The sequence below is a fragment of the Tripterygium wilfordii genome, chromosome 9 (assembly GCF_013401445.1).
Source record: "Tripterygium wilfordii isolate XIE 37 chromosome 9, ASM1340144v1, whole genome shotgun sequence".
Classification (NCBI taxonomy): domain Eukaryota; kingdom Viridiplantae; phylum Streptophyta; class Magnoliopsida; order Celastrales; family Celastraceae; genus Tripterygium; species Tripterygium wilfordii.
In genome coordinates this window covers 9,192,365-9,205,399 of record NC_052240.1, presented here as the reverse complement: position 1 = coordinate 9,205,399, position 13,035 = coordinate 9,192,365, and the positions used below count along the sequence as shown (strand labels likewise).

Sequence of the window (13,035 nt, the reverse complement as noted above, 5' to 3'; positions counted from 1 at the left end):
CCAATAATTTTCTTTTTAAATCCCCCATTTATTAAAAATATATTCATATTTTATCTTGATTTAATTTTTATTCTCCCCAAATCCCGATTCACAATCATCGAGGTTCACCCACCTCGATCAACGCATCAAAGTACTATGAACAGTGTATAATTGAGTCAGGATATTACAACTCTCACAATCTTTTACAAGCTCTCTAACCATTTCCCTAACATCTGGTGGAACAACAGTGTTCCATTGCCTTCAAAGACCAGCTAAACTACTGGCATCTACAATGGCTACTATTGTCTTGAACTTCTTTGTCTGATTCTGAAGGGCATGCGCAAGAAATGCATGCGATTTTTCCTCAACTGGAAGCTCTGAGAAATAAATCTTAGTTGACTTGGGATTCGCCTTTTTGTTAATGGGCAGACGACCTGCATTGTTTAGAGCGATTCTCAACCCCTCAATTGCAAACTAGACGGTGTTAACTTCTGATATAGTTCGGGTATCCATAACTTCCCCTTTGTTGACATCTATTAGCATCTTCTGTGCAAATGCTAAAGCCCCACCAATTGATGGAAGGCCCACAAAAAGATTATGTAGGTTTACACGTAAAGGATAAATTGATTGCACAAATTGTGGAGCCTCGAAATCATTCACCGGGAGAATTTCCTTTGAATCAATAGAACCTGAAGAGTTCAGTTTCAAAACTGAAATATCCATATTTGAAGATAACAACTTCACCGTGTGTGACTCAACATTGTTGTTAAGAAAAAGGATAAAGGATACTTTTAGTCCCTCACAGATGACCTGTGTAACAACTCAGTCCCTCGCGTTCTAAACGTAACAAATAGGTCATTGGTCTTTGTGGATTGTAACTCGGTCAGATTTTTGAGAAATCCGGTAAGTCAATTTGCTGACCTGTCACATTGATCTAACAGAAACCATCAAAATGTGGTGACATGTAACGTTACCGTGACGGTTATATGACGTGGAGTAGAGCTAGTGGGAGATTGGGGAGGGAGACTAAAATTCCCCATAAAATTTTTTAGGTTAAATGTTCAGGCTGTAACATAACCTAACCCTAAACACTCGTTCTTGAAGCTGTCTCTCCGTGTCTCTGGATCCATCAATTTTGAAGTTGAGCAAAGGTTGAAGAGCAATGATTGATCGATACAACCAATACATGCACGTATTTCGACTTCGACAACCCTAGCCAAAACACTTTAGGGTTTTCTTTGCCATTCTTGGGATCGTCTCATTTTTCATTTGCTTTATGATCAATATAAAAATGGGTGATTCTGTCTTGTTATAAAATAAAAAATGATTCATTTGCACACTAAAGTAGTTTTTGTCGGGGATTTCTATATTGGATGAGAAACATTATTGTGGTCCCCAAATGCATGTCACTTTCTGGAATTTTTTTTGTCCCTTTATTTGTTGTGATGAGTTGTGATTTTTAAAATAAAAGCTTCATGTGGTTGTAGGTGAAAATTTTACAGAATGAGTCCTGATCATGATAAAATTAATTGTGATTGTTGTTCTGGTCATCATCGTAGTGATGAATATGATGACAATGAATTAGATGAGATGCTAGATGAATATATGGATAGCATATAAGGGAAAAAAAATCAACTGAACAAATGGAGAATGATAGGAGTGATGAGGTTCCTGATGATGAATTTGTTGACATAGTTCTTGGCGAGGATGAAGAGGATAGGCATGATGAGGATGATCTGGATGGGCTGGATGAACAAGAGGATGGACTGGATGGGGTGAATTTTGATGATGATATTGATGACAACTTAAGTTTAAATACAGAGGATGATGATGATCCTGACTTTAGGATGATCTATGAATCTGATGAACTTGAGAGCCTGGCCTCCTCTGATGATGAAACTGGGGTTAGTGTAAGGAAGAAAAATAACCCTAAGTTCAACCCTAATATAAACATGAAGAATTTCACATTTGAGTTAGGTATGAAGTTCACTTCAATGGATTAGTTTAAGAAAGCTGTGAAGAATTATGCTGTAGAGGGTGGGTATAAACTGAAATTTGTGAAAAATGACAAGTGTAGATGTCAAGTGAAGTGCACTGAAAGTGTCCCTGGAAGGTTTGGTGTTCACATATCACAAATGAAAAGACTTACCAAGTGAAGACTTCTGTGAAAAAGCATAGATGTGGTAGATCCATGTTGATCAAACAAGCCAGCTTTAAATGTGGTGCAAAAGATGGCTTTAGTTTCAGTGGACCAACTAAGGGGCCCATGCCCGTGCAACTAGACATTCAACACAACCTTGAAGAATTAAAGGCAGGAGACACGGAGCTGATGGTGGCTGAAATCTAGCATTGATAAGGGCAACCGAGTCAATGAATAAAAGTGTTCACTTCATGTGTTCACATGTGATCTTTTATTATTTAAGTATTCTATTTCCTTTGAATAGGCAGCTCATTTTTTTGTTTTGATTGAAAGAAGAAAACCAATATTCTGGAGTGATTCCATAATAGAAAGAAAACGAGAGTGATTCTCACCGTGCTGGTCTTGTGTTCTAGTTTCAAGTGTGATTCTTGATCTAGTTTGCATCAACTTGGTATCAGAGGAAACATCATGCCTACACGTAACGGCAAGGACTACGCTGCCACGGACTTTGATTCAACAGATCCCATCCAACAAAGTGAACTCATGACTGTCTTGGCTCAACAGCTTCCAGCCATGACGCAAGCTCTCCAGCAAATCCCGGACATGGCTCAACAAATAACTAAGCTGACGGAGCAAGTGAATCAATTAGCTGGAGCAACGAGTTCCCCAACTCAGAGGAGTGGTAAGAAGGTGGTCCAAGAGATTGAAGAGGAGGCTGGTGATGAATATGCTGAAGGTGTTCATGGTCAACACTCTAAACCACGTAATTCCTATACTCAGCGTACTGGTGAACGAAGTCGAGCTTTTCAACATGAGCCCAAACCTGAATCCTTTCGCCACAATTATAGGCAATATGGCCATTTTGATCAAACAGATCAAGTAATGAGACAAATCAAAGTTGATGTTCCGGAGTTTGATGGCAACCAAGAACTCCATGAGGTGATGGACTGGTTGGCTAAGGTGGAAAATTTCTTTGACTGGGTAGGCATGAATCAAGAGCAGAAGGTCCGCTTTATTCGTATGAAATTCAAAGGTCAAGCATGCGTGTGGTGGCAAAGTTTGGAAGAACAGAGATACCATTCGGGATTACCATCAATTATGGACTGGAGAGAAATGAAGGGATACATCATGGAAGAATACCTCCCACACAATTACAAAGAGATAGTGTTTCGAGAATTACTGTCTTTGGAGCAGGGAAGCAAATCAGTCCGGGAATTTAACAACAAATTTCATGAATTGATTGTCCGATCTCGGGTGATAGAAGATCCGCAACAATCCTTGGCCAGGTACAAGAGAGGACTACGAGAGGAGATCAGTAGGGAGTTAGAGACTGCTAAGTTGGAGAATGTCAGAGAGGCCTTTCAATTAGCCCTCAAGATAGAAAGTCGTCTGAAGAGCCAGTATAACAAGCGTTACCAACCCAGTAGTCTGGATTACAAGAGTTCTCGAGCAGTTACAAATTCCTCACCCACCCAAGGCAATATGGCGGCACGGACGGAAACGGGCACCAACACAACTACACCTACTCTTCAACGAGGGAAGGAACCTGGAGGTCCCAAGTGTTATAAATGTGGCACTTTGGGTCATTATGCGTATGTGTGTCCTGGAAGAGGAAGGAAAATTGCCTTAATGTGTGAAGGAGATGAACTGGAGATTGCAAGTGAGGAAGCACACACGGCAGTAAACACGGAGGTCATTGATGAAGTACTGGAACCCTCAGAATTGCCTATGTGTGTGATACGACAAATTCTCACAGGACAAATGGTAGAACCATCAGCAGACGAATGGCTGCGGACTAGCATTTTTCGTACCCGTTTCGAGAAGGATGGCAAAGCTTTGGAAGTCATCATTGACGGGGGGAGTAGTATGAATGTTATCTCTAAAGACATGGTGGAGCGCAATGGGTTGACGACAGAGAAGCATCCAAAACCATATCGCGTGGGGTGGATTGACGACACCACCATTCCCGTGAAACAGAGATGTCTGTTATCTTTTTCGTTGGGAACCAACTACAAAGATTCGGCGTGGTGCGATGTTATACCAATGAAAGCATGTCATTTATTACTGGGTCGTCCTTGGCTATTTGACAGAGATGTGGTCCACCACGCACGAGCAAATACCTATTCTTTCAAGTATAGAGGGCACAATATCATTTTGCGTCCAATGAAGCCAAGTGGGGGAGAGTTTTTTAAAAATTCCACATTAGCCACGACACTATCTCTTCGGCAATTTCAATTGTCCAGCAAGGAGTCCCAAATTATCTTCCTACTTGTGGCTCATGAGACCAATATGGACTCTAACAACACGGAGGCACCCGAGGTAACATCTCTACTACAAGAGTTTCATGCTATTTTTCCTAATGAACTACCTTCCACATTACCTCCAATACGTGGGATTGAACATGCAATTGATCTCATACCGGGTGCAACTCTGCCCAACCTCCCTCATTACCGAATGAGCCCCAGGGAGCATGACGAACTCCAGAGGCAAGTTCATGATCTTTTACAAAAAGGATTTCTAAGAGAAAGTATGAGCCCATGCTCAGTACCGGCTCTTTTGACACCCAAAAAAGACGGCACCTGGCGCATGTGCGTGGACAGCCGCGCCATCAATAAAATAACGGTGAAGTATCGATTTCCAATACCGCGCCTTGATGATTTATTAGATCAGTTAAAAAGTGTTGTATTATTTTCTAAAATTGATTTGCGTAGCAGCTACCATCAAGTTCGGATTCGTGATGGGGATGAATGGAAAACAACATTTAAGACTCGAGATGGGTTGTATGAGTGGTGTGTTATGCCATTCGGTCTTTCAAATGCCCCAAGTACGTTCATGAGGTTGATGAACCATGTACTTCGGAAACTAGTTGGCAAATTTGTAGTGGTTTATTTCGATAATATCCTAGTATTCAGCCAGAGGACCGAAGACCATCTTTACCACTTGCGTGAAGTCTTTCAAGTGTTGAAGGATGCACAGTTGTACGTGAATAAAGCCAAATGTGCCTTTTTACAATCACAAGTTCAATTTTTGGGCTATATTATATCTGACAGGGGATTAAGCATGGATCCTAACAAAGTGCAAGCCATCTCTGATTGGCCAACTCCTTGCAATATATTTGAAGTGCGCGGATTTCATGGACTCGCATCCTTCTACCGCCGATTTATCTGGGGGTTCAGTACCATCATGGCACCAATAACAGACTGTTTGAAAGCCACTACTTTCTTATGGACGATCGAGGCAAATGAAGCATTCCAATTGTTGAAAAAAACTCTTACCACAGCACCGGTATTACGTTTACCGGATTTTAACAAAATCTTTGAGTTATCTTGTGATGCTTCGCAGGTGGGAATAGGAGGAGTCATAAGTCAAGAAGGAAAACCCGTGGCGTATCACAGCGAGAAGCTCAATGAAGCACGACGGCGGTATTCTGCCTATGATTTAGAGCTATATGCGGTGGTCCAAATGGTGAAGCATTGGAGGCCATATTTATTGCATAATGAGTTTATCCTCGTGACGGACCATGACTCTTTGCGGCATTTGAATTCACAGCAAAAGCTTAACTTTCGCCATGCAAGATGGGTTGCAGTACTGCAGCAATTTACTTTCACCATTCGACATCGCAAGGGAACGAAGAACAAAGTGGCAGATGCGCTCAGCCGACGAGCACATCTTCTTACCAATCTAGAGGTAAGTGTGGTCGGTTTTGAGTGTATGCGTGAACAATATGCAGGAGATGAAGAGTTCTCAAATGTTTGGCAAAGGTTGACTATTGGTGGAACAAATCAGGACAGTCCTTACAATCTCTTTGATGGTTATTTGTTCAAAGGAGTGCAACTTTGTCTGCCTCAAGGATCCCTACGGGACTTAGTTGTTATTGAGATTCATTCTGGTGGATTAGGTGGCCACTTTGGAAGGGAGAAGACTTTACAAATGGTGAGTGAAAGGTTCTATTGGTCCAAGTTGCGACGTGATGTTCACCGAATTGTAGATCATTGCCAAATCTGTCAATTCAGCAAAGGTTCTCGACGGAATACCGGTCTTTATACACCCCTGCCGATCCCAGAGAGCCCATGGGAAGAAATCACCCTTGACTTTGTACTGGGTTTACCAAAGACAGTAAGGAAGCATGATGTTGTATTGGTGGTGGTTGATAGATTCTCGAGAATGGCCCATTTCATCCCATGTCACAAGACAAATGATGCCTCACATGTGGCAGCCATTTTTCTTCGTGAAGTTGTGCGATTACATGGAGTTCCACGATCCCTTACATCTGACCGAGACTCACGATTCATCAGCCATTTTTGGCGATCTTTATGGGCCAAATTAGGCGCTAAACTCCAATATTCGACCGCATTCCATCCCCAAACGGACGGCCTGACAGAAGTGACAAATCGGAGTCTTGGAAACCTTCTACGATGTTTGGTGAAAGACCATGCAACAACATGGGATCAGTTGTTACCACAGGCCGAATTTGCATTCAATTCCTCGGTTAATCGGACCACAGGACGAAGCCCTTTTGAAATAGTGTTAGGCAAGCAACCTAAAGCACCAATCGACCTGATTCCACTCCCATTACCACCCCATAGTAGTGCCGAAGCTGTGGACACCGTGGAGCGGCTGCAACGACTTCACCAAGAGGTTCGCAAACGGATTGCCGTACAAAATGACCTCTACCGCCACGCAGCAAACAAACATCGTCGTGATGAAACTTTTGATGTAGGTGACATGGTTTTGGTTCGGCTTAGGCCTGAGAGATTCCCACCTGGTGCTTATCATATACTACATGATAGAAGAATCGGTCCATTCCAGGTGGTACAGCGTATTGGCTCCAACGCTTATCGAGTATTGTTGCCACCAAACATTAGACTGCATCCCGTATTCAATGTAGCTGATTTAATCAAGTACAATGAAGACCCTGCCCCAAGTAGTGAAAGAACTGAAATATCAACTCCTAACGTGCCTCCCATACCAGCAACGAATGAGAAAGTGGATCACATTATAGACCATCAATTTGTCTCTACGAGGCGGGGAGGGTATCACAAATTTCTTGTCCATTGGGTGGGCAAACCAGAATCTGACAATTCATGGATAAATGCGGAAGAATTAGCCCAATTGAATCCCAGTCTGCTTGAAAACTACTGCCAGCATCATTCGACGGAGTCGAATTTCTTAGTGAAGGAGGGAATTGGTGCAAAAGATGGCTTTAGTTTCAGTGGACCAACTAAGGGGCCCATGCCCGTGCAACTAGACATTCAACACAACCTTGAAGAATTAAAGGCAGGAGACACGGAGCTGATGGTGGCTGAAATCTAGCATTGATAAGGGCAACCGAGTCAATGAATAAAAGTGTTCACATCATGTGTTCACATGTGATCTTTTATTATTTAAGTATTCTATTTCCTTTGAATAGGCAGCTCATTTTTTTGTTTTGATTGAAAGAAGAAAACCAATATTCTGGAGTGATTCCATAATAGAAAGAAAACGAGAGTGATTCTCACCGTGCTGGTCTTGTGTTCTAGTTTCAAGTGTGATTCTTGATCTAGTTTGCATCAAAATGGCTTGGTACTAAACTACTCGAAAAAATCAAGAGTGAACCTCATGTGAGTTGTGGACAGTTGGTGAATTATGTCAAGGACAATCTAGCTTTGGAGATCACTAGACAACATGCCTTTAGAGCCAAAAGGAAAGCCCTAGAGATCATTGAAGGTAACAATATATAACAGTATGCGAAGCTAAGGAACTATTGTGCAGAACTACTCAACACAAATAGAGGATCAACATGCAGTATAGTGCTGGACAGGAACACATTAGATGATCCTCCAATATTTCATTAGATGAGCCCCACGCCAAAAAGCTATAAAACGCTCTAACTCTCTCACAATAAGCTCCAATCTGAAGCTTATTGTTTTGGGGCTTTACCGCTCCATTTTGTGGATGGTAACGCACCACTTTTTCAAGTGTTTGGTGGGGCAATTTGTGAAAGCAGACTTGCTAGCGGGACCGCCCCAGCAAACGCCCCATCAAACAGAGCCAAGCTCCATATTGGAGTTTATTGTGAAAGCGTTAAAGCGTTTTGCAGCTTTTTGGTGTGGGGCCCACGCCAAAAAGCTACAATTTTAGTTTATATTTGCTTGGGACCCAATTCTTTTACCTTTTAATACAATAAAATAAAATTTATTTTAATGTGGGTCCTACGTTTGTAATTTAAATTTTTCTACATTAATTATTTTATATATTAATATTATTTATATATAAATATTTTAGGTAAATATTATACATTTTTTTAATAATAACTATGCTTAAGCTTCATTATTTTAATTTATGAAATTATAAATTGTTTATTTGTAATTTTTAATAAATAAAATTTAATTTTAAAAATACAAACAAAATATATTTTACACAACTTAACTGCTTAGCACAGTTAATAGCTCTACCAAACATCTCACAGCTTAACAACTAACGTTAAAAATCAAGACAGCCGCTCTGTCAAATACACACAATTATGGATGGCAAAAAGATAGGGAATCCTTCCAAATAAAGAATATCAAAACCGTTTCCATTTAAGTTACTCTTTGCGAAAACTGTTAAAAAACTATTTAAGCATCGTTTGGTTGACATTTTTTAACAACAATATATTGTATGGTTCACATCAACCAAACTACAATATTTTGTCCAAAAAACCTAGACAATTTTCAGGCAATATATTGCCCACTCTAAAATGGTCCCATTTTGGACAATTTTGAAACAATTTTGCCATACCAGGTTATTGATTCTTTCATTTTTAACGAAGAATGTGAAGAACTCAAGAAGCAGTCCTTCGATGCCTATAGAGCTGCACGATTCTTTGATGACTCTCGAGCTACATGACCCCAACTGCCGGAACCGTCGACTGCATTTGGGATTGTTTAAGCTTCACTCATTGATAACAGTCTCTACACCTCAATTTACTCTCTTGTATGTCCTGTTTTTCTCAATTAGGGATTCCCTGATGTGGGCATCTAGTATCTTCGATTGTTCTAGGGTTTTGGATTGTATTTCCTTGATGTAAAATTCTTCTTATAATGATTTGCGTGATGATTGTAGCATCCACCTAGTCACTTGATAATTGTATGGATCTATTTCGAATGTCAGTAATACAAGAAAGCTACAAGAAATCTATACTCAATGGGATTGTTTGAGCGAGAATAGAAGGTTTTGCTACTTCAAAAGTTGTTGAAAGAGGCAATTGTTGATGAAAGGTTCAAGCCAACACACTACTGCAAAATCGACAGTCCTTATCGTTGAAATCGTTAATGGGTGTCAATCGTAAGAGAAGGTGAGAACATATTCATCTGTCTAAAATGTACTATTAACATAGAGACATTCAAGATTTACCATTGCGTTTATTAAGTATTAACATGTTTGTGGCTATAAATTATTATTAAATTTTTGATCCTTTGTATGAATTTCTGATTTAATATGAACCAATAAAAATTCATATAATCTTTCAATCCAATGCATTTTGCACTCACAAAAGAAGGTTGAATACTTGATACACATTTATATTATTCTCGAGTGGACATGTTTTGGATAGAAGTGGTGATGATAAAAAATTATTTCTTCCTGTATCTAATAAATAATATATTTATCAATTATATTGTAATTTTGAATTACGAGAAAATATTAATTAGTCTATTCAATACTTTTTTAAAACCAAACACATTTTTTCCAATAATATTATACACCACAAATATTCCAAACACACTAGAACACAAGTAAAACAATACACGTCTTGCTCTATCAGACATTTGAATTTAATTCAATCTTATGAAAAACTAATCCCTTGAAGATATTCATTAACAAATATTTGCTCTATTTACTTGAACTTAGGATTCACTTAACATTAAATTTTTTTAAAAAATTATAAGAATCTACATCAATTAACCTTGCATTTTTACCCTTTGAGCATATCATCTACACATCTATATATATGAATATATTATTTAAGACAACTCAAAACAAGCGTAGCGCGGGTATACACCTAGTTGAGTTACGTTTCTGAAAGCTTAGTGTCATTAAAGTTCTCTTAGGACAATTGTTTATTGTTGTGTAGGTTGCCGCTCATTGTTCTACAATGTTGCGCCATGTCTGTTAATTTTTTTTGTATGTGTTTTTCTGTCTCACGACTCCACCCGAAATGGGGCGCGACATATGGAGTTTGGAAACGATTTTTGTTTTGATTTTCAAACCCATCACAGTTTAGCATCGGATTTGATTTTTGGTGCTGAGTTTAGGGTAACCGAACCATTTAATAAAAAAAATCAATTATAGTGAATCATCTATATAAAAGTATACTCCTAGGATACTAAATTCTAACATGATAAATTATATTAAAGCATATACATTTATAGAATCATAATAATAAAACTATAGATTACACTAATTTGAATTGTCCAAATACGTAAGTGAGCCGTTGGTTGAACGACAATCATCTTGCATGTAAGGGATCACCGTGAGTTCGAATCCTAGCATTCCCAAAACCCCTGTTTCAAAAAAACATTTGTCCAACCAAATACATTGCAAGATAAATCATTCTTAGTATTAATAGCATCATAATTAATTATTAATTTTATTAGTTTATTCTATTTTTAATGCATCATTTGAGTTTCACGTTCGAGTTAGAGGCGGGCTAGGATTAGAATTTATGGGTTTAGAAATGATTATCTGACTAGCAATGAAAAAATAAAAAAATATTAAAAGTTAAATGGTAAATGGGTACCCGGTGATAAACAATCATGGAACAGTTCTGTTTTTAAAAATTTAGACTTCGTTTGGTAGATAATTTTAACAGTAGCATATATTGTGGACAATTACATATGCTGATAAAAAAAGGTAGCATATATGGTTCCTAAAATACTAGTAGTGTTTGGTTGTACTTTTATTGGCAACATATTTACTGTTAAAATTATTGAGTAAATTACGTACATTGGTATTATACAAATAAGTTGTAACAAATTTAAATAAATAGCAAAATAAATTGTAAACAATTTCTAATACTAATAATAACATTATTAAATAAATTAACTATGATAAAATAAAATTATATATTTTTAATGCTTAAAATATTATATATATAATGCTTAAATAAATTAATACATATTTCTTAACGCTTTAAATATTTATACAACTACATTTTTAATGTTTAATAAATTCAAACATATTTTGCTTAAACATATTAAAAAATATATAAATAATAGTAATCATATTGCGCTCGATAGTTGATTAGCAAGCATATCATGAAACTGAGCCATATTTGCATCATCATTGACCAAATATTCATCATCTCCATCCTCCACATCTTGAGGATTGGGGTCGGGCATCGAAGCTTCTCCCACTTCAGACGTTGAACCAATCTCATTAAATCAACATTAATAACATCATGCAGGCGGATAAAATTGTGAAGTGCCATGTATTCTATCGCAATTATCCCCTATACCTTTATATCATAGGAAGTCATTGCATTTAATATCCGTCATTTCTTTTTTGTAAACCCGAATGTCCTTTCGATGACATTTCTAAGCCGAGCTTGGGCCTTATTGAATACTTTACAAGGCCCTAATGCAGGTGCTCCATTTTGGAACACATAAACATGATACCTCTCTCCTTTATATGGTGCGAGGAAACCTATCTTGTTTGCATAACCAGCATCAACCAAGTAATATTTTCCTAGATATAAAAAGTTAATATATTAGTAAGTAACATACAATTAGTGTTAAATAAATTTGATATTTCTAACCTGGAGGTGGCTTTGGGAACCTTTTTCTCTCAACATGCAGGGAGTATTCTAGAACCCAGCTATCATGGACAGAGACCTCCCATCTAGCCAATACATATGTGTACATCATATTGGAGTCACATACTGCCAACACATTATGAGTTGGAATTCCTTCTCTCCCGAAATATCTTTGTTAGTCTCTAGATCGCCAATAGCCGATATATGGGTTCTATCCAGTGTCCTAATACAGTCCTCGAAATATTTACGGTAAGAAATTATTGAATGATCCATTATATAGCTTGGGGTTTCATATAATGTATTACCCCAAGGTTGGATGATATCCTTAGATCGCCAATAGCAATACCTTATGGAAGAGGCGACTAATAGTCCCGCTTGAATATTGAAACCTCTCTTGTATATCTTGGTTCGATTGAGCATGACCCAAAATAGATACGAACATTGCAACCATCTCAGGTATGCCAACATTATCTGAAACAGTCAACCCATAATCAATCCGTAAAACTTTGCATATCTATGGAAAACCCCAATCGATATCCTAAATGCTTTATATATGCTACCCAATCATGTCCTTTCAAGGTACGTGTCCTACATGGAGTATTTTGCCTAGACCGGGAACTTGAACGTCTAGCATCAATGTGTCACTCAAGTAATTGAAGTAACAAAAGGTCAACACCATCATCGCTACTGCCAGAACTTGAACTCATTTTTGTGACATGAAAAATACAACATCATTAAACATAAATGCAACTTAACCTATTCATAGAGTAATAAGCATACGTCCAATTACTACTACAATCAAACACATCCAGTACTAATCAATTAAAGAAAACAAATAGGTGTTCCAATCAATTAAAGAAAAAATCTTAAACTAAATAAAAAAAACATGTCCAATCTGTTAAAATTATTGAAATAATATCCATTGTGAGAAAGTATGAAACAAATGAAAAACAATATCAATTTTGGAGAAAGCATGACACAAATGAAAACAATATCCATTTGTTAAATGTCATGCAAAAGGAACTTTTCCATCAGTCTGCTTGAAGAGTCGCTCGATGTAACCATAATGAACATTAGGTGGTAAAGCCAAGAAAAGCTACAGATGACTATTAGGGTTAAACAACTGAACATCTTAATAGAACAA

The 13,035-nt window shown here is 38.0% G+C and overlaps 1 protein-coding gene across 1 annotated transcript; it reads left to right on the top strand.

Annotated features, from left to right (window-relative positions):
- The first annotated feature begins 1,622 nt into the window (after positions 1–1,622).
- LOC120005983 lies at positions 1,623–9,221 on the top strand. The gene is made up of 8 exons (XM_038855862.1): positions 1,623–1,883; positions 1,983–2,092; positions 2,557–3,710; positions 3,795–7,417; positions 7,663–7,825; positions 8,106–8,205; positions 8,882–9,073; positions 9,203–9,221. The coding sequence occupies exons 1-8, from the start codon at positions 1,623–1,625 to the stop codon at positions 9,219–9,221; spliced, it is 5,622 nt and encodes a 1,873-aa protein (XP_038711790.1).
- The last annotated feature ends 3,814 nt before the right edge of the window (positions 9,222–13,035 follow it).

Bases quoted from the DNA above. Each gene is read 5' to 3' on its own strand.
- LOC120005983 (XM_038855862.1), top strand. From the start codon at position 1,623: ATGGAGAATGATAGGAGTGATGAGGTTCCTGATGATGAATTTGTTGAC. The intron at 1,884-1,982 runs GTTAGTGTAAGG...TCAATGGATTAG, and splicing joins CCTCTGATGATGAAACTGGG to TTTAAGAAAGCTGTGAAGAA. The intron at 7,418-7,662 runs GTGGCTGAAATC...TTCTTGATCTAG, and splicing joins CAGGAGACACGGAGCTGATG to TTTGCATCAAAATGGCTTGG.